General features: G+C 40.3%; 1 protein-coding gene across 16 annotated transcripts in view; it reads right to left on the reverse strand.

The window, feature by feature from the left end:
* The window catches only part of Fam135a (family with sequence similarity 135, member A), an 80,692-nt gene extending 64,918 nt beyond the window's left edge, over nt 1-15,774 (reverse strand). For 3 of the 16 annotated variants that reach the window (XM_063267499.1, XM_063267500.1, XM_006244664.4), the window contains exons 1-3: nt 15,530-15,667; nt 2,308-2,399; nt 1,079-1,194 (exon numbers count right to left, since the gene is read on the reverse strand). In XM_063267499.1, the coding sequence (XP_063123569.1) occupies nt 1,079-1,155 (77 nt within the window). In that variant the 5' untranslated portion in view covers nt 1,156-1,194; nt 2,308-2,399; nt 15,530-15,667. Of the gene's footprint in view, nt 1-1,078; nt 1,195-2,307; nt 2,400-11,006; nt 11,164-13,954; nt 14,044-15,112; nt 15,503-15,529 lie in introns of those variants that run through there. The other 13 variants (XM_063267502.1, XM_017596554.3, NM_001134597.2 and 10 more) reach the window with 9 other exon arrangements.
* Between the last annotated feature and the right edge of the window lie 5,783 nt (nt 15,775-21,557).

A 21,557-nucleotide genomic window follows, 5' to 3' on the forward strand; every position in this document is an offset into this window, starting at 1 on the left:
AAACTCACACACAGACATACATACATACATACACAGACACACAGGAAAACAAAATCTTAAACAACATCAAAAAACCCATGGATTACTTAGGACAAAAGCAAGGGCAAGGGTCTTGGAAATACTGAAACCCACTGTCTTAGCATTCTCTCTCACACCACTGACCTTAAGCAAGGCTCCTTGAAAACCAGCTTAAATTTTCATTTATAAAAGGAAATTCTTTAAGACAACAAAAAGTAAATGAGCTCATATAAATTTTTTTTTTTTTTGGTTCTTTTTTTCAGAGCTGGGGACCGAACCCAGGGCCTTGTGCTTCCTAGGCAAGCGCTCTACCACTGAGCTAAATCCCCAACCCGAGCTCATATAATTTTTAAGTGAGATCTCGAGACTTGCTTAGTCTTTAAACTGTGCTGCCGTTACACACTTTCCACATGTAACTGAGGCAGACTAACAGCACTGAAATGAGACTCCCTTGAGAAGCTTGCATCCATCCAGGTCTTGGATATGGACTGTAATTTTCCTTAACCATTCTGTTTCTCTTACATGCCGACTCTTGAGAGTATATTCTCCCTGGTCTTAATAACGCTTTCCCTTGTCTCACCATGAAGTACTTTTCTGTGAAGCATCAAGGAGCTGTCTTTCCCTGAATGGACATCTCTAAGTGGGGAGGGAATTTCCCAGGCTGCACTGCAGTGTTGAGCTGCTTTCCTATTGCTGCTAACATCAGTGTAAGACTTTACTAACAGGAAAATATCCTGCTGGAGTTCTACTGAGTCTGCCTTATACATGCTTTGTACTTCTACTTAGCTGTTTCTTTATAAATAACTTTCTTCCATTTTATAATACGCCTTTAGACAGTAAAGATGAGCTAATACATTTTCATTAAAGCACCCCTCAATGATCAATACAAGGTCTCAAATACATATTAAATATATTCAGCATTACCACTAAATCCATGTGTATAATCTCCAAATATCTAGTTACATGACATTACTTAGACTATAATCACCTGTATATAGCTCATTTTTTACATATATGCTAGAATAAAGCCTGTAATTAAATCTTACTATAAAATGCATACCCTCTTTGGAATAAATCCACATTGTAGAACTTGTTTAGCTCCACGGAGAATTCTACCATTGCTTGAACTTCAGTCATTTTTAATTTATACCCAGAGGACAAATCTGGTAACAGCACCTTAAAAGGGTTAAAAAGGGGTAAGAGGTCATGAGAAGCACAACAGAAATCCCAACTTAGAAGCCTAGCTCAGCTTAATCCAACTAAGTGGGACCAGAATTGAGAGACTACTGATCAGCAGTACTACTTTTACTATAGGACGTGTTGGTCATGAAGCTTTTCTAACATGTGTTTCCCCGATGACATCCACATGACAATCCACAAATGGATATTTTTGTTAAATGAGAAAATATTTCTTAAAGAACAAAGCACTTTTGAATTAAAAAAAAAAACCCTCTCATTATAAAAACCTAAATCATTCACTTTCATAGAAGTTAAAATAAAAGGTGCAAAGGAAAGTGAAAATTAAAACATTCACATACACATTGAAAAATAATTTCATATGTGTATATTAGCATATATTTTTTGTAAAACTGGTATCAGTGACTTGTATATCTTCTAATCTGCTTATTTCAGATCAGCTTCTGAAGAACATTTAAGCTAGTAAGTGTAAATGACATTATTTTAAATATAACTATTATCCTGTGGACATGTTGCAGTTTAAAACAGCACCTCAGTTAGTGCTCCAGTGGCTTCTGTCCTCACTCTAGAGAGATAACAACATGCATACGGAGAGCCATATTTGACACCAAGTTGGAGAAGGTAAATGTTTGGAGATAATCCCCCACTGGTTTCTTTCTAAGGCAAGGATCCTTTGGTCCAGGCTATCTGTCATGGACATCTTAAAAGCCAGCAACAGTGAGTGTCTTACGTTAGAGCAAAGAGTAGATCTGCATACTGTTCTACACAACAGAGCCTTCCAAAGCACAAAACAGGGGGGTCACATATCAAGGTGTCAGGATTCTTTAGCTCAAAGTTTCCTCTTATGCTACACTGTTTCTATGCCATGCCACCTGGCACTCTAGGCCAACTGCTGTGAATAAAACCCATCTTTGACTCTGACTGTTGAGTCCAATGTCTTCTGCCAACATTATGGCACCATAGCAAACAACTCATTAGCAAGCATAGGAAAATCTCCAAGTCTTCACAGCTCTTAAAAAACTACTTCCCTGAAATTCAGCAAATATTCTAACTAATGGCGAAGTAAGTGCAAAAGAAATGCCATATGCTTACCTCTGCTGATCAAATCTTCATTTTACATTATTAAATGATGAACCTTTTATTTCCAGTTACTGATTCTTGTTGTTAAAAATATACTGTGTCCCCTATGAGAAAGAAACAATAAAATCTCAAATAAAACCACAGATACAAAATCCATCTTTAAAATACCTACGCTTCATTACTTAACATTCACAATTTACACACAGGACTTACATCCTCAAGGCTTGGGAATACTTTATAACTTCATCATTAACTATTCTGTATTTCTATTAAGGATCCATGTATGTAGATTATACAGTACAACAGAGAGTACTTTCTTAATTCAGTGGTTCAGAAAAACTTCTCAATGGACACCTAAAACACTGGAGGCTGTACTGGCTGGTTTTATGTGTCAACTTGACATAAGTGAAGTTATCACAGAAAAGGAGCCTCCCTTGTGGAAATGCCTCCATGAGATCCAGCTGTAAGGCATTTTCTCAATTAGTGATCAAGGGTGGGAGGGCCCACTGTGGGTGGTGCCATCCCTGGGCTGGTAGTCTTGGGTTCTATAAGACAGCAAGGTGAGCAAGACAGGGGAAGTATGACAGTAAGAAACATCCCTCCATGGCCTCTGCATCAGCTCCTGCTTCCTAACCTGCTTGAGTTCCAGTCCTGACTTCCTTTTTGTGATGAAACATCAATGTGGAAGTGTAAGCTGAATAAACCCTTTCCTCCCCAACTTGCTTCTTGGTCATGATGTTTTGTGCAAGTCTTACTAAGACAGAGACCTATCATTAATTTTTAAGATAAAGAATTCTTCATTTAAAATAACTAAGTAGGGGTTGGGGATTTAGCTCAGTGGTAGAGCACTTGCCTAGCAAGCACAAGGCCCTGGGTTCGGTCCCCAGCTCCGAAAAAAAGAAAAGAAAAAAAAAAAAAACTAAGTAGTGAGTTTTGAAATTTCATGGATTTCATACAGACATATATGCATAAAATATACTACTTAAAAATAATGATAAACATTGCCCAACTATGCTGTAGTTTTTCTTACAGTTCAAATATTTAGGTGAAAACCTTCTGACTTGAATGTGTGCTAGGTCTCAATGAAGATCATGTTCATTCTTCACTGTTTTTCTTCTGTCATGATATAGAGTGTGCCAAGTCCTAATGCTGCACTTTAGTCCCCTCATCAATTATCATAAGGATTAACATAGATAAATCAATCTATCTTTAGATAAGAGACTCCCCATTCTATAGAAATGAGGTCAGTTCTGGGTACTATTGGGCTCAGTAATCACAAGAAAAGCAGGAAGCACATATAGAACAAAGTAAGTCTTTAGGACTTCAGTGCCAAGATGTCTTCCTTAAATCCTCCTCTTCTCTAAAGCATGGATAGCATCCTTCTCACAGCAAACAGTAGTAGACCTTCAAACTCTGATCTCTTTTTAGCGCCTTTTATTTTGGGATCCCTGTCACAATAGTGGACTTTTCTTATGTAAAGAATTGGGAAGTAGGTACAGTTTTAATAGAACTTAAAACATATGAATCAATAATTACCAGAAGTAACATCCTAAGATACATGACATTACCAGGCAACAAGGACTACCTCCAGAACTAGGTATCCCTCTAATGCAGAGCCCCAGAAAAGGAGCTGAAAAGAAGCACAACACTAGTTGTGTTGGCGATGCTCTTTGGCTACTTTGTAAGCAAAGATGGAAAAAACCAAAATGGTAGAAACTAGGGACTTGCACTCAAGTACTCCAATATACCAAAGCAGGATTAGTACCTTTCTCAAAGGATTTCTGAAGATTCTTGACATAACAAGTTAATATTAGTTAAGGGTGTTGCCATCCTACATATTGCCTGTTACTGCATATGGTTTAAGAACAATGGCCACTCAAATGGGAGATAAAGTTGAATCTCACTAAAATAAGGCTATTAAAATAAAGTAGGTATATATAAAGGGCAAGCATATGAGCCACATCCACAAAAGAAGTTTAGTGAGTCACGGTAACAGAAAATAGAATAGAAAAAAAAAAACCCACAAAAATCCTGTTTTTTAAAACAAAACAGTATTTGTCAAAGAAATAGCCTGTAAAAGCCTGTGACTTTGTAACTTGCAAGCTATAGAATCTGCAATAGTAGGAAGTTAGAGGCGGCATAAAAACTGTTATCTTCCAAAGTGGACAAACTTTCAACTTGAGTGTTAATATGGCTATAAGGAGGTTAACACAAGGAAGGAGTACCCAGATAGCAATCAGAGGGCTCCTAATGCAATGAACACAGGTGTTCCCATCTGAAGTCAGGACTGCAGCATTCCTGCACTGCCAGGACACGGTAACTCCATCACTCCAGACCAGCACTGCTCTTAGCTACAAAGTGTTTCCTGCTATTCGTTTTCCCACTGGGAGTCGTTTTACTATTCTATTTCTGATTTCACTGGCCAGTGTAGGAGGGACGGGGTGGAGCAGACAGGTTTTATTTCTCGGTGTCTGGACTTGCAGAGCTCTCAGTGACCTAGGATTAAAGCAACACCTAGAGCGTTCTTATTTTCTTTTTGGTTTTTGGTTTTTCTTTTTAGGAAGGGAGGTCATGTTTTTGATAGGTTACACATGGGATATCATGATGGCTAGAGGAGCAGATACTGCATGTCACTTTTTTTTCCTTTCCAAGCCAAATGGTGACAAAGCCCGAGACTGTATTTCTCAATCTCTCTTGATGTCAAGTTATCCCTCCCATGGAATGTAGTCAACCGGCTGCACCCCTGGAATCCATACGGAAGTGAAGAAGCATGCAGCAACTGTCTTACTTGTTTAACTCTGCCCTTAACGTCACTTCCCATCCTTTTTCTAACAAGAATACCTTCTTGACAGTGGTCTAGTTTTGATCACACAGATTAGGACAAAACTCTTTAAAGACTGGCAAAAGAAGAGAAGGATTCTGGGTTCCTGAGGGTCTTAGCTGCTTAGACACTGCTCAGTCTTTTTGTCTTATGATTCTTTGATACAGTAATACACTTAATCTAGACACTTGTATGTGGATTTTTCATAACTTCTCTGACCTCATCTCTTAGCAGCCTGCCCACTCCAGTCTTACTTAATTCCTTTCTATTTCTCAAGCACAGCTGATGGCCCTGAAGTCCTTGTGTTTGTTGTTCTCTGGAGCTCTCTTCCATTCAGTCATGGACATGACTCACTCCTTTACCTTCGCTTGGGCTAGACTCAAATACCATCTTCTAACTAGTCCTGCCCTGGCCACATCATCTATCTGCTTCAACCACACCCTATTTGTTGCTAAGCACGTATGTCCCTTTAAAATATTGAAGACTTTACCCACTACCTTTTAAAAACGAGGTCACTGCATAGCCCAGACTGATCCTGAATTCTCAGTCTTTCTACTTCTTCCTCCAAATAATGCGACTGAAAACATGAGATGCTATCAAACCAGCCTTATCACCCTTCTTACATCCTAAGTGTAAACCTCTGTAGAATGGACATTCTGGATACTCTTTACTGCTTCATACTTGTATGGCCAGACCAGACACATGGAAGGAACTCGAATTTTAATTTTAGAGAATATTTATGATAATAGCATTAAAATTTTCATGAATAGAAATCATTATTCTTCCCCTATCTAAACTAATTCAACTTGGAGGAGGCATTATGATATGGCTATGTTGAAAGCAGGCACTGATGAATACGTCCCATTATTAGTGTGTATGTTCACAACTCCCCTCTGCTCCAACTTCTATACCCTACTATGCTTTTTCCCTATACTGTTGCTGTCTCCTTGCCTTAAATTCTTTCCTTTTCATTGAGCAACCTCAAAGAGAAATATACATATATATGTACAAACGTAAATGATGCTTATAAAATCCCTGACGTTCACTGTTATTCTCGAAACACAGGTGTTTTTATTTTTACAAATTGCTTAGAGAAAAAAAATTACAAAAGACCTAAGGAAAAGGTATAGGGGTAAAAGAAAAAAGAAAAACAAGGACTCTCAGGGTTAGTGAGCATGATTGTGATTCTCTTCACACAACCTAGTCTTTTCCCATCTATGAAATGCTGGCTGTCTGCAAAGGAATCAGACATTGTCTGTGATTTCCAGTGCAATCATTGATGGTCAAAATTCTCAAGGGGAAGCTGGAAGACTTTCCCCACTCCTAAAGGTGAAATCTTACTTTTAAATGCTGTTAACTCAAAAAATCAAGATCAAAACCTTGTGCATTGTAAACTAAATTCAAAACATGCAAATTCATTCTATAGACTAACATTGATTTCTAATTAATATAGATATTTACACCACTCACAAAAAAAAAAAAAGTCCTAGTCTGTCCTTTTTCAATAACTAACAAAACTGTCAGAAAATACTTCTTTCCTTGTACCACAATTATGCATAGGGCATTCTCCAGTGCAAGTACCTTTTTGCAGTCATAAGCCATGAGCTGCACAGCCTTTTCAACAGTCTAGGTAGGGCTGGGTCAGAGCCCATAGATTTAACCTTGGCCTCTGACATTATCAGAATCAACTGACTTATCTGAGACTAAATGGTTTACTCTTGTAGCCCTGGCAAAAAAATAAAAAACTCAATAATCTGGAGGACAATCAAACAGAAATCCATTCTGCATCATTTCCTAAATCACCAGCAGATAATTCAGTTAAGCAATCTACAAACCCCAATCTAAACATGGACATGACTTTGATGCTCAGTGAGAAATCCATGCTGAAAAGCCCATACCTACCAAGCAAAGGTAATAAGCAGAGAGAGGGAGAGGGAGAGGGAGAGGGAGAGGGAGAGGGGGAGAGGGAGAGGGAGAGGGAGAGGGAGAGAGATATTGAGATTACCTTGTAACACCTCAGGAAAAGTTAGTTTTCTTTCAAAGAAAAAAAAAAATCAGTGAGGAATCTGAAAGTCATTCTTATTCTTTCTGAAATTCTGTGTCCAAAATGGAAACCACAACAAAACTGTCTTAGTGTGATTGAGAAACTGATTTCTTAATTTAATTTCAATCTAACACAGAAGCCATGTAAAATACTTCCCTACTAAGCACAACTTTACTGTGCTGACAGAATTACTATTTTAAACATTCTATGTAGAGTATTAAAAACATTAGGCCTGGGCATGGTAGTGTACACCTTTAATCCTAACACTCAGGAGACAGAGGCAGGAGATCTCTCAGTTTAACTCAAACAGGACAGGAACCTGAGGCAGGAATTGATACAGAGACCATGGAAGGGTGCTGCTTACTGGCTTGCTTCCCATGAATTACTCAGCCTGCTTCTTGCAGAAACTGGGGCTACCAGCCAAGGGATGGCCGTATCCATAATGGGCTGGGTCCTCCCCCATTAATCCCTAATTGAGAAATACATGACAGCTGGATCTTATGGAGGCATTTTTTTAAAACTGAGGTTTCCTCCTTAAGATAAGGACACTCTAGTTTGTCAAGTTGACATAAAAGTATCAAGCACAATATGTCTCTTAAGAATACTGAAAACTTTTGATTTACACGTATGTGTGGGTTCTTGTGTACTCACAGGGTGCTCACAGGGGCCAGATTTCCTGGTGGCTGTGAGTTGCCTGACATGGGTGCTGGCAACCAAACACTAGTCCTCGGCAAGAGCAGCAAGTGTTCTTAACCACCGAGCCGTCTCCAGAACTTACATACTGAATTATCTCAGGTAATATTTGGGATTAAAATTCATTTTACCCGTTTCCCCACTTTTTTCAGAATTTGTATTTATTTAATCTGCAGGGGCACACAGTGACAGCATGAACTAGGAAGTCAGAGCACAACCTTCAGGGGCACATTCTTTCCTTTTACTGTGTGGTTTCAGGTCCATAGATTGGGAGCAAGTATCTCCATCTGCTGAGCCATCTCGCCATCCCTCGAAACTAATTTCACTTGTGTTTACGATGCATGCCCTCACAAACACCTACTGTACACTAGTTCACTCATACTAAGCTGTCTCTTTAAGGGGCTAGTGTGTGCACACTAACTGCCCCGGAAGTAGTGTTAAAGTAGCACAGTACTGCCATGCACAGCCTTTACGAATACCAAGATACCAACTCTCCGTCAAAGCAGTTGGGCTGCTATTAGCACTACACAACTGCCAAGAGATGGACCTTGGGAAAATGCAGGAACGCGCCTACACCATCCACACTGATCCTAAAACACTCCCTCAAGTCACAAGTCCTTAGTGTTTTAGAATATCGTAAATGTGGAAGCACCTGAAACCGCAAGGCAAAGCTCAGAGGTCCCCCAAGGTGAACTGGAGACCACAGAATGAACTGCTCTCCCAGAAGTCGAAAAGCAGCCTTAAGTCTTCCTCTATAGGATCACAGACACCTTTGATCTGATAACAAGGCAGATGGAAAAGGAGTTGAACAGAGATGCCATCCTCCTTGTCAGCCCCAGGAATACAGGGGGCGCCTTCCACTAAACGGGGAGTCAACAGTTAGTTTCTGAATTCTACTTGTAATTGGCAAGTATACGACAAATGGGATCAGAGCCGGTAACAGTGATAGCCCAGACAAATGACACCCAAATGACATCACAGAAAACAAACGAACAAACAACTTCTTGAAAAGTTCTTCCTTAGCGTGTACTATGTCATTTTCTCATGTAACAAGAAATACTTTTCCTCCAGTACTGTCTAAAAGTTCACTTCCCCCAGCTCAATTCCGTTTAAGGAGCCATGCTGTTATTAGATCTTAATATTTACTCTAGTGAAAGGCTCACATTGTGACAGTCATGGAAACTGATTTCAAAGGAAGGAACAGCAGATTCATTCAGATTGTAATAGATAACTGGGAACTGATATTAACATTTGAGAACCAACAACAGAAGAATATTTAACATGCAATTAAATTTAAGTATGTCAATTAGAAATATGACAGAGACTTTTTAATGAGGTTAGAATGAGGTTACCTCAATGCATCTAATAGCAGTGAATATAAAAATCCATGTAAACTTTCTTGGGCTTCTCTAAAGAAATAAATAGGAGGCCTTAAATAGGAGGAAGCCAAGGAGACTTCAGAATGCTGTTTTCTTGTGAGTAACACAAAGTTCTTTTTAGTAATCCTGTTTGTATCCCACCAAGCAGTAGAAAGATGGCCCCTCCTGGCAAAAGAAACAGCTTATTGACATAGCTGCTTTAAGCTAATCTTGACCAAGACACAAACCACAACTATAGACTAAAAACAGTCAGCTGGTGACACTGGATTTTCAGGGTTTGTATCAAGCCTGTATCGGTGTAAAGTCTAGTCATGTGATTACGGATGCACTAGCTGGCTGAGGCCACGACAACCTACCTATCTTTATTAGTTCTTGATGGGTGAACCATGCTCAGTACTGGTTCATAGCTGCTGTAAATGACCCAGCCACTTGGCAAGCATCAGCCTCTAAGGATCACCACTACGCAGAAAGCGTTTAACCATTTACTCAGAATCATTTGCAAGGACAATCCCCTCAGCAATAATGCCACTCACTGAAAAGGGCGACCCACAGCAGAGCTGAGCTTATTCCAGCTGTTCAATTAAAGAGAACAAGGTAAGCAGGGCCAAGTGTCTATCTAGAATTTTTTGCTGGCATTCCTCACTTCTCAAAGTAAACTCTGAATTCAGCACTTTACCAGCTACTTGCACACTGCATGAATTACACAAAATTAAAAATAGAGATTTAGACTCTCTTCTTCAGGGAAAGGAGGGAGGCCAGACCTTTGAGAGGAAAGAGTAATTTGACAGACATGTTTCTGGAAAGCTTTGTCCTCCGTCGGTGATACCAAATAGAGAGCAAACAGTAGCGTGAAATGAAAGCAAACACAGGCGTTTATGACTTGCGCAGCAACTCCTATGCTAGCAGCTTTAATTATGCTACTTGATTTATTTCTCCTATAAGTCTGCAAATTAAGGTTTCCAGGAACACAAAATGTTCCTATGGCAATATATTCCAAGGTCACACAGAAAGGAATTAATGAAAAATCACAAAGAATGTGTTCAGCCCCACTACCCGTATTACACTTACAATACTCTAAAATCTGCACCTGTAAATAACAATTAATGATCATGAAGCCATATAAATGTGCCCACCCAAGGGAAAACCAGATAGAAACTCTAACAGGAAAAACTACACTTAATAACTACTTCAGTCCCCCATGTAATCAACAGTATTTCCTATGAAATCCTTAAAGTTCTCACGCCACAGCAGCATACTTGAAGACACACACTGTCCCTCCTGCTTTCTTTATAGCTTGTGTCTACACAGAGGACTATTGCAAAGAAAATGCATCGTTACTAACACTAGAACTGACATTTATATAGGTAGGACTCTTTTTAAAAATGAACAAAAGGAACACTGTTGATATTAGAAAACTGTGTCGATGGCATAAAAGAGGACAATTTAAAAACAGAACAGTAGGAAGCGTCGGCTATGCTGAGAGTTTATCTACACTTCCTTCTGCACATGAGAATGGAGTGAACAGTGAACTTTCCATGTGACAATGGAAACCTACCTCCACTATTATCATTTGGACAATAAGAGAATGGGGTTTATTAAAAACAGTCCCCACAAACTTTTTAAGGATCCACTAACATAGAGGAATTCTATCTAATGCAGCAACGGGGCTGCTCTCTCTTGCAAGGGACCACATCTAAAGGTGTAATCTGGCCAGACTGCCATCTCAACCTGGATTACAGTCTGCTCTGGCTGGAAGACAGACCTTAGTGCATACCTTTAATCCCTGACAGTGAAGGTCAGGTTGGTCTGTAGAAGGAAACAGCCCTGTTTGAAAGTGATGTCAAACGGAGGGGCAAAGTGCAGCATCAGAGACAGATTCGACAGAATAGACATGCCCACTTCACACAGGAACAGTGAGGAACCACAGGTTACTGGAAAGCAGTGAGGGAGAGAGAATTACCCTGCTAATAGCACAGGACAGATGCCTTTGAATATGCCACTCTACTACAAACTTGTAATACTTCAGAAGGGCCCAGCTACCAAAGCCTATGGAAGCACAGTGATCATCTAACGTCTACTTCAAGGACCTGCTCAACTGCCCTTGGAGAAAAACTTTTTTTTTTTTTTTTTTTTTGGTTATCTCAACAGAAGACAAGACTCAGAACCAGAGTAAAAGGAATGATGACTTTCTAGAAAACTATTGTTAAGAACTACTGTCGTCTTGGCATCCTATGCTTCCTTGTATTTATTATTCCAGGCCAACTTTGATATCAGACTGGATTCTAATTCAGACTTAAGTCTGCTTTCTCAAATGGAAATATTTTTGTAATGCCTGCCTATCTAAGAAAGTAATGCTCACAAAGTAATATACAAAAAGTACTAAATGTAGTATTTGGTGCATTATGCTCAATAAATGCAAACAGTGTAACTTTTATCACAATTTTTAAATATTCTGTTCGAGAAAAATCTACTCCAAATTATATAGATCAAGTAAAACTGTTATATACTTCAACTGTATAGCCTGACAATATCTTCACATATAGGACAGACAACTTTAAATGGAGAATGATTAATTCCAATTAAAATCCAATGAAGATCTTTGTAAAGGCTGGGGAAATAAACAACTGAAGATTTCAGTTAGAAACTTGAAGAATGTTTTTTACTGACTTTACTTATAACACTTTCCACCGCTCACCTGTATGAAGGTGATTTCAGAACTCTTCCACCAGTATTATATCACTATATGGCTATGTAGTCATGAGTCTGACAAAAAGGAGCTGGGGAAAGCCTGCTTCTAACCCTGCCCACCTGAACTGGGAACTCAGTTTAAGTCTTAAAGCTAAGGATGAGGACAGTGTGAAAACCTGGAGCTCTCAATTCCAAAGGACAAAAGGGACAGGGTCCACAGGCTTCTGTGGTCTCACACTGATGATGATCCCTGACTTTGTTACTTATACATGAAGAGGGGACAAGTTCTAAGTCTTAACTTCCTGGCACGTTGTACACATCAATGATCATGTCACCACTGTTCTACCCAGAGAGGATTCAATAGAGAATACTAATTCTAGGGCAGAGTAAACTAACTGTTGCTAAAGGACGTGAGTAAAACTTAACAGAAATGCCCTGAATGCCTATGGAGAGCCCACTGCACCTGGTCAAACCCAGACTTCTATATTCACAAGGTAACTTTAGAAGTACTTTATGTATTATGATTGGTGTGATAGAAATCTATAAAAGGAAACATATACTATAATTTTCTTACAGCTGTTTCTTGGTTGAGAGATAATTCACAAAGTTGGTTTCATTAAAACCAACAAGAACTGTGTAAGTTTTATTTAAATAGGAGATACCTTTAATGACAAAGTATACCTGGAACCTTTGTATTTCTATATTTCTATTAAAGTGGTTAATTTTTATATTTAGTGTGCCCTTAATAACTGAACAAGCAGGTACATGTTAAAAACTGAAAATCTTTAAAATATGCAACCACTGTACAGGTGCCTAACTAAACTCTTGAAAACATGCAGCCTAACAACACATGCACATTGTGACTTTTTGAACCTTCTGGATCCAGTAAGAATGCTCTCTCTATCACAATTCTGCATCTGGTTCCTACTCATTCCTTAGCCTTCCTCCTGACACTCAAAACAGACTGACCTCCTCACTTTAAAGCTCTATGCTGTCTCCACTCACTTAAACACACACACGGACACATCACGAAGTTCATTAAATAGTTTTTTCCTCCATACCTCAATTCAAAAACAAAGGAAATCCTTGCCTTTTTTTATCTTCTAACAATCTCTCCTGACCCTTAAGTCTCAAGGGGCTCTAGTTTACAGAACCTACAGTGAAAAGAAAAGACAACAGAAAACTAGAGAGTCACTAAAGATAGAACTACTACAGTTCCTCTCAGGATCCACTCCTGGCAAACAACGTGTTCGTCTCTTTTACATATTGAACGATCCAATGCCTGCCCATTGTGTCTGAGCATTAATCCAAGCTCTTTCACAGTTCACTTCTACTCCACTAGATATCATGCATAGAAATATGAGATAAAAAAAAGACATCAAACTGTTTAGCTTGGTCTTAAGGGATTTAAGCACTAGTAACTTTATTGTTGCTAGTCTATAATTAAACCAACAAAAATTATGTATTTACGTAGTAATTTGTGTCTATGGTGGCCCTAAGCATGTTTAAATAAGGGGTGATTACAGATAGATTACTGGGTTGCCAGTATTACTACCAGAGTTTACAGGTGGAGACACTGAGGGAGAGGCTAAATGGCTTCTTCGGACTATGACTGAGTTATGCTCTGGGTTCCAATCTTTTCACATTTACTCTTCTGCCTGCTGTGTAACACAGATCCTTTATTTCATTTCAAAGAAAATAAAAGGAGCTCACTACGGTCCTAAGAATTTGTAGATAGTGACTTTCTAACGGATAGATGTCTACAAGGAGAGAGACTGGCTTTCAAAGGAGAGCAAGCATCTTTGAGAAATTGCAATAATTTATTTGCATTTGAAAAAGCATTTAAAATGTAAACTACAGGAAACATTCATCATATACACTTAGCTCTTTTAAGAGAAATGTGGTTTAATAACACCAGGTTCTACTTTTTACTTGTAAGTCACTCTGAACAAGAAACTACTTTTTTTCTCCCTGCGTTGGTATTTTTTTCTTCTTAAAACAGAAATAGAAAAAAAAAAAAAAAGGAAGTCCTACCTGGCATAGATAACATAAGGAAGAACTTATTGTTTGTAGGCTGCTTTGAGATTCCAGAATGAAATACATAATCCAGTTGTTCTTCAACCCTAAAATAAAGGCAAACTTTACTGAAAATAATTGCCTCAGCCGATGCCTCCAGAATATGATGCTACTACACAGTAATTAACATAGAAGTTTCATTTTAATTAGATTTGAATCAAGACGGAGGGAAGCAAAGCCCCCAAAAGTGTTAAGTTCTCTTGCCCAAATCAAAAGGTTAATACTTTTTTTTTTTTTTTTTTTTTTTTGGTTCTTTTTTTTTTGGAGCTGGGGACGGAACCCAGGGCCTTGCACTTCCTAGGTAAGCGCTCTACCACTGAGCTAAATCCCCAGCTCCGGTTAATAGGTTAATACTTCTTTCTTGTTCTTCCTCGATGAGCAGGTATCCTATTCTTGTTAGCAGAAACTGTATGCACTTATGAAATAGAACAGGCTCAAAGTGATATAATCAACCGTAATCGTGAGAGTAAACCACCAAATCAATACATTTTATATAGCAATTTTTGTTAAAATTTCATTTCAGATTTGTTCCTGGACAACTTTACTGGAGCATCGACCTCTGAATGGCCAGATCGTCTCTCATAACATGACTGGTGCATGTAATTCTTCAAGATCCAATAAAGTGAACAGCCATTCTTTAGATACTTTCTGGTGAAGGAAGATGAAAAAACTGATTGCTCTTCTGAGTCCCCTTCACTGGGGATACTGGGTACATCCCTAGCTTATGTAGAAAGCAGAAGAGAGAAGAGGTTGTTGTAACTCTTCAGGGATGTAATAAAAAGTAAAACATACGGACCGAATGAGGAGGCTCCATCCATACAAATAGAAAAAGGAGTTTTATGGATTAAAAAACACCCACATTAAAGAACTGAAATCGGTTTGGTATGAAGGTTAGGAACTACTGGACAGAAAGTAACGAGGCAGGGTACCAAAGGAGAAGTAAGAGAGCAAGGGCCTCTGAAGGCAAGGCTGAACATAGAAAGAACACCAGGGCAAAAGGATGCTTAAACACAACAACAACAAAACGAGCAAAAAGCCAGAAAGCCCACCCTCCCACAAGTCAGTAACTAACAAAAGAGCTAGAATGAAGTGCCAACAGAGGAAAACAGTGCTAACAGCGAGCAAACTGGTCAGCGACGGCCAAGGGGTTATCGACTGGGGATGCACAGTCGAGGGAAGCAACCTTCGCAGAGCTGGGCCGACGTCGAGGGACCACCGAGGCCAAAGGGCACACGGGCGCGAGTGGGAGCCAATGGGGGTCGAAGGGCCAGGCGGCGACGGTGGAGCGGGGCGGAGAACCGGCTGGACACCCGGCGCGACGTGCGGCCAGGGCCGGCCCGGGAGCACCCGCCTGCGCGCCGCGCCCCTCACGTCCCCGCCGACCTTCAGCGGGCCCAGGACCCGGCTCCGACTGAGGCCAGAGCGCCAGAGCCGGACGAGGCGAGGAGGCCGCTTCCTGTCCGACCCCGCAGGGGAGATGGACTTGGCCCCGGTCGCGGGGGCCGGGAGTCGCGCGGGCAACGAGGAGCTCACCTCTCAACCCGCGCGGCCTCGGTTGGCGCCTGTGCGACGGAGGAGCTGTGCGTCCGGCTGGAAGGCGTCCTTACCCAGGTCCGCACCATCCCGCCCCGGGCCCACTCACATCGCCATCGCTGCACCCGCAACCACCGCAAAGCCAGGAGCCGGTTCGTCACGGACGCTGGGCTCCCGGCCCAGAGCCGCCGGCGAGCATGCGCAGTCGCCTCGGTCCCAAGGGTGCCCGGCCCGGGAGCGCTACCTGCGTTCAACAGGTCCCGGCCCGCGGCCCCGCCCCTGATGCACTCCCCTCCCCCTCCCACAACGTCCCGCCCTCTCTGAGGCGAGGACACGCCCCTTAGGTTCCAAGTCCCGCCCCCCACCAGGAGCTACGGCCGCTGCGGCCCCGCCGGCGCCAACTGAGATTTCAAGATTTGTTCTCCTTTCCCGGCTCGCCGCTCCCGAGTTCCCGCGAGAACGAGAGGCTTGCGTCAATAAAATGCGCGAGCCCAGCTAGGGTGGGAGCTTGGGGGATAGTGTGGCCCGTTAGCCGAGTGTTAAAGGGTTCCCAAGAGGCACGAAAGGACAGTTGAAGACTGAAGAGATTTCTCTTGAAGTCATCCTTTTCTTATCCACGTCTTCTCACCCTGCTGCCATGGCGAGAGCCGACCCCTGCGTCTCTGTTAGGGCAATGGGGTCGGTGCTGCCCCCAGCAGTCGCTAATGGGGACCCATTCATGGTGTGGCCATGCGTGCATGCTCATCCATTAGCTTCTTGATTGAGGACATCTTGAGTAGAAGCTTTCAGGTCTTAAGTTCCAAGAGCAGAAACCCATGTAAAATAGCCTTTCATTGATTAACTTCATTTCCTTTTTTCCTACTGTCCCAGCAGAACATTTTTTAAAAAGTATTTACCTCCTGCTTATTGTACCCTCCAGACCACCCCATCCCATAATCCTTCCCCCATACTCCCTCTCCTCTGTGGGGGGAGGGACTTCCTTTCCCACTGAGGCCCAACAAGGCAGCCCAGCTAGTAGAAAATATCCCACAGACAACAGCTTTTGGGATAGTCGCCCACCCCCAACCCCTCCAGTTGTTCGAGACACACATGAAGACCAAGCTGCACATCAGCTACACATGTTGGAGGAAGGGGGTTGAGGGGCTAAGTTCAGCCGGTGTGTGCTCTTTGGGTGGTGGTTCAGTCTCTTGAGAGCTCCAAGGGTCCAGGTTAGTTGGTCTTCCTGTGGAGATCCTATCTCCTTCAGGGTTGCAATGTTTCCTCCAATTAGAGTCTCCAAGCTCCAGCCACTGTTTGACTGTGGGTGTCTGCTTCTATCTGAGTCATCTGCTGGGTGAAGCCTCTCAGAGAACAGCCATGCTAGACTCCTGTCTGCAAGCATAACAAAGTATCCTTAATAATGTCAGGTGCTTGCCCATGGATGGGTCTCAAGTTGGGCCACCAACAGGACATTTTATAGCTCTGTGTGACTACAGCAAAGTTAGGAAATTCAGCAACAGCTGAAAATTTCCCTCAAGAGTTGTAACACTTCACAAGGCTCAAGATAAAAATGCACGGAGAAGAAAGAACACAGCTTGTGATACAAAATGAATTGGGAGAACAAAGAGTAGTGTCTCTTAGATATAATGTGAGGGAACTCGATGCTATTGATAATGTGCATATTTTGCTAGAATAAACATGAATTAAACCTTTCTGTCCACTTAGCAGTGGTGATGTTGCCTCGTACCTTAGGCCCTTGGAAACCAAGTGTTAAATGTGACTTAACCATTGGTGTTTCTTCAGTTTTTGGATAAAACTTAAACAATCGGAATTCCTGTGTTACCCTATAATAACGTTTGCATAAATGACCCTTCTGGTACAGTCAGTCTTGTCATTTATGACAGAATCATACCTACTAAGATGGGTACCCACAGTGCACACTGATAAGCTATTTGGGGAAGTTATATTTCTTTAACAGCAAATATGAGACTAAGCAAAGCAAAGTTTAAGAACAGCGCTTCCTTTATGGGTACAACAGCCTCGGGTCCAAAGGGCAAATCTATTAACAAATAATGTTGTGATGTTACTTCATGACTTAATGGCTGTGGTCTCTCTAGGAAAAGAACGGTCTAAGACAGTGACCATGCCAATCCCCCAGTTAAAAAGAAATCACCCAACTGTGTTTTAAGGCTATCACCTGTAATGCTACACTAGACAGGCTGTGGCCAGCCTGGGCTACAGTGTGATACCTTGTCTCAATAAGTATATGAAAGAATTTTTTTAAGCTAATAATGCTACTGACCTGTCATCACAGCTGAGACCCTTGAATGACAGAGGTCTGGAAGCTAATGGGCTGTAGAGTGGAAGATAGGATTGCAAAAAAAAAAAAAAAAAAAGGAAGAAAGAAAGAAGCAATGCATCTGGTTGTTGAATAGAGATAGGTGAGGAGCTCGAAGACTTTACTACTTGATCTCTGTGAACATATTAAAGGAAAAGATTGGAATCTATAGAAAATAAATGCAGTTTTATAATGCTTGTGCCACAGTCTTCAATAATACATTACCAAGAAAACCTTGATACTGCACAATTGATTAAACCACAAAGTGCTTCTTACGATACAGTATGAAAAGGTTCAAACAATTGCTTCTGGCTTGCAACTCAGATTATTTGGGTTTTCCAAGTGAAAGCATCTGCTTGGATCAGAAGCTGTCAGACAGGCCGATCCCACCACCATACTTGTGAATCACTCCTGTAGAATGTAATTACATAGTATCGAGAGACAGCAAGGACATGACTTCATGACTTATTCTCCTCTTTGTGTGCGTAGAGCTTTCTGTCATGTGGTACTTATGCTAATTACCACCAGCTTTGCAATAGCAAAACCATCTCTTACTTCTTATGATTCAAACCTTATCTCAAATCCTAGCCTCGGATCTGTGGCTCACATCAGACTGCTTTTCATAGGTATCGTGATGAGCCATCTTCTTCACCATAGCTCAAACAGACCTCTCACTTCCCCGTACTCTTGGTGCAGAGATCGGTCTCTCACCATGTAGGTTCGGCGGTGGCTCCTCCAGATGGATTTACCAAGCCTAGAAACTCCAGTCACACTGGATCTTTCCTGTGTCTTCCATCTATGTGCTGCTTGTGTTTCCAAATACTTCTCTATTTCAAAATGATCTTCAAGAGAAAGTCAGACTTGGAAAAAAAGGACCATTACTTCTAGTGAGACTAGAGAAAGGTATTTAAAAAATACTATTAATGGAAATAAAGGAGGGTTGTCAACTTTAGATTATTTGATGTATGACAGTATTTGTGAATATCCTCTAAAATAGTCATGCAACAATAATTTAAAATTATTATTCAAACATTAATTTACCATGAATTAAAATCTGCGCAAAAGAAAACATTCTTGCCTGCATCAAATAAAACTACTGTCTTTTTTATGTGTATCACTTTTCATACTTGTTTAACATCAAAATCCAGTGTTCTTGCCTTTTTCACTTGTAGGATTTTTTTAAAGTTGTATACTTCTTTTCAATTATTTCATGAATTCATTACTTAATTTAAAAAGTTGAACTGTTTTCTGAAATCCGTGACTATATAAACTGTTTACAGCTTTCTGGTTTATAAACTGAATAGGCTTCTTCATGGGTGTGCTGGAAAACTTATTCTTACAAAGACCTTTTTCAAAAAGGAACAAGGCCCATGCTTCTGAATATTTCTTTCCCTAAATAGATTGAATTTCTAGGACAATATTTATAATTATTGCTTGCAGCCCCTTAAAAGTACATACAACCCTAAACTCAAATGGCCATATAGAATGCAAAATTGAACATTTAAAATTCTTTTCTGTAGAAAAGTCCTTTACTGTTCTCGGTTTCACATTGGAATCACCATTATAAACACAGTTACCAGAAAAGCCATAACAATAAATCACATTTTTTTTTATCCTCCAACTATCAGTAGGCTTAATTTCCTTTATTGCCAACTGCAAGCATGCTTATCCTTGGAGTTTTTTATTTTTGAAATGTATTATGAGTTGCAGAATTTATTATCTAGGGTACAGAGAAAGAAAAACATACAGTATCATGAAAAACAGGGGTTTAATTCTTAAAATTTTTCCAGCCAAATCCTAAAAGACCCCAGCCCTGCTTAGTTTCCAGGTTGGTCAAGTTCAGGGTGGCATGACTGTTGACTAAAATGCAGTTACATCTTGAAAGGCTATTTAAATTACTTTTCTGATTTGCACTCAGTCAATAAATGTGATTCAATCTGGGTCAGGAGCAAATTATCAGCTTCTGGATGATTCTATTTGTAGAAACATCTTGAAGAAGAAATTTGCCACATGCTTGCTCTCTTAGGTTAAGGGGAAATATTCTATGTGATGGGCTTTCTTTTTTGTATCATAACCAGAGACTGTAAGACTACTTAGCAACTAGAAACATGTGAGTGCATGTGTGCCTATGTGCATGTGGGTGTGAGTGTGAGTGCATGCTCTCACACATGTGAGTGGGTGTGCACTTGCTGTAGCATTCGCCTTTAATCACAGCACTTGGGAGTCAGAAGCAGGCAGATCTTTGTGAGTTCAGGGCCAGACTGGTCTACATAGTAGGTTCCAGAACAACCCTGTCTTTAAATGGGGTTGGGGGGAGAATTAACCATAATGAATTTGCTGTTCATTTAAATGTATTTTCCAGTCATTCCTATGTTGTCTTTACATGATTCTATAAACACTATTGTTGCAATTTACATGTATAGATAGGACATTTTACAGGTGTTGTGTAACCATATCTCTCCATTTCACTTTTACTGAGTAAGTCCTGGAGCTCCAATGTGCCATGGTGACTACAGGTAATAATAATTAATATGCTAGAACCTTTCTGAGATGACATCATCAGTCTTTTCATCACATACAAAATGCTCTATGTGAAATGATGGATATGTTGACTAACATAGCTATAGTCATTTTACTATACATTAAAATATCACATTGTATACCTGAATGTGTATATGACTTTTGCATGCCAATTATACCCAAATAAAACTTCTTGCTTTTTCTTGCTTTTATTCTCTGGATCCTCCCAACCCTTTCTGTGCCTTCTCCCTTCTTTTCCTTGTATTTACTATTAGTATCAGAGTTATATCAACTTTGTCAAATTTGGAAGATTTTTTTTTAGTTATATCACTTGGTAAGTATATAAGATAATTTACTGCTTCACCAATATAACTCTAATCATCTTTTATTCTCCCATGCTGTCATAATTGTTCTTCTTAGGTCTTCTTACATTGGGGATTTAGCTCAATGGTAGAGCACTTGCCTAGCAAGTGCAAGGCCCTGGGTTTGGTTCTCAGTTCTGGAAAAAAAATAATGACATGTTCTTATATTTGTTAGTTCAGACATAGGGCACATGCTTATAAAGAGAATAGTCAAAATAAAGATTATGGCAAAAGTTCTACATAGATGATAATCTGATTTAATGAATATGTATATGTGTGTGTGTGTGTATATATGTATCTGTACATTGAGAGCCCTCCAACTATCTGTGTCCTATATGAAAACATTATTTTTCTTCATCATGACTTTTAACATCACTTACCACTATGTCACTGAATCTTGATACTGCTTAGATTATAAATCTTACTGTGTTTTGGTGAAATTCTTTATTTCGCATTGTTTTGAAAGGTTGCTTTTGAAAATCTTGTACCATTTGGTTTCAAGAATGGTAAACAACTGTGTCAAACAAGTGTTGATGTCTGTACGTTTTTTTTCTATATGTACAAACCAAACCAGTCATAAGTTTGCTGTGCAGAGCACATGCTAATAGTACTAATTTTCTTTTTAAAAAATACTATAGGGGGCTGGAGGGATAGCTCAGGGGTTACGAGTATCTATTGCTCTTTCAGAGGACCTGGGTTCAATTCGGAGCACCCACATGGGTTCCCAGCACCCCAGCCATTCATAACTCCATGGTCAGGAGATCTGATCCCCTCTTCTGACATCTAAAGGCACCAGGCACATTCTTGATGCACATACACATATGCAGGC

The sequence above is a fragment of the Rattus norvegicus genome, chromosome 9 (genome assembly GCF_036323735.1).
Source record: "Rattus norvegicus strain BN/NHsdMcwi chromosome 9, GRCr8, whole genome shotgun sequence".
Lineage (NCBI taxonomy): Eukaryota > Metazoa > Chordata > Mammalia > Rodentia > Muridae > Rattus > Rattus norvegicus.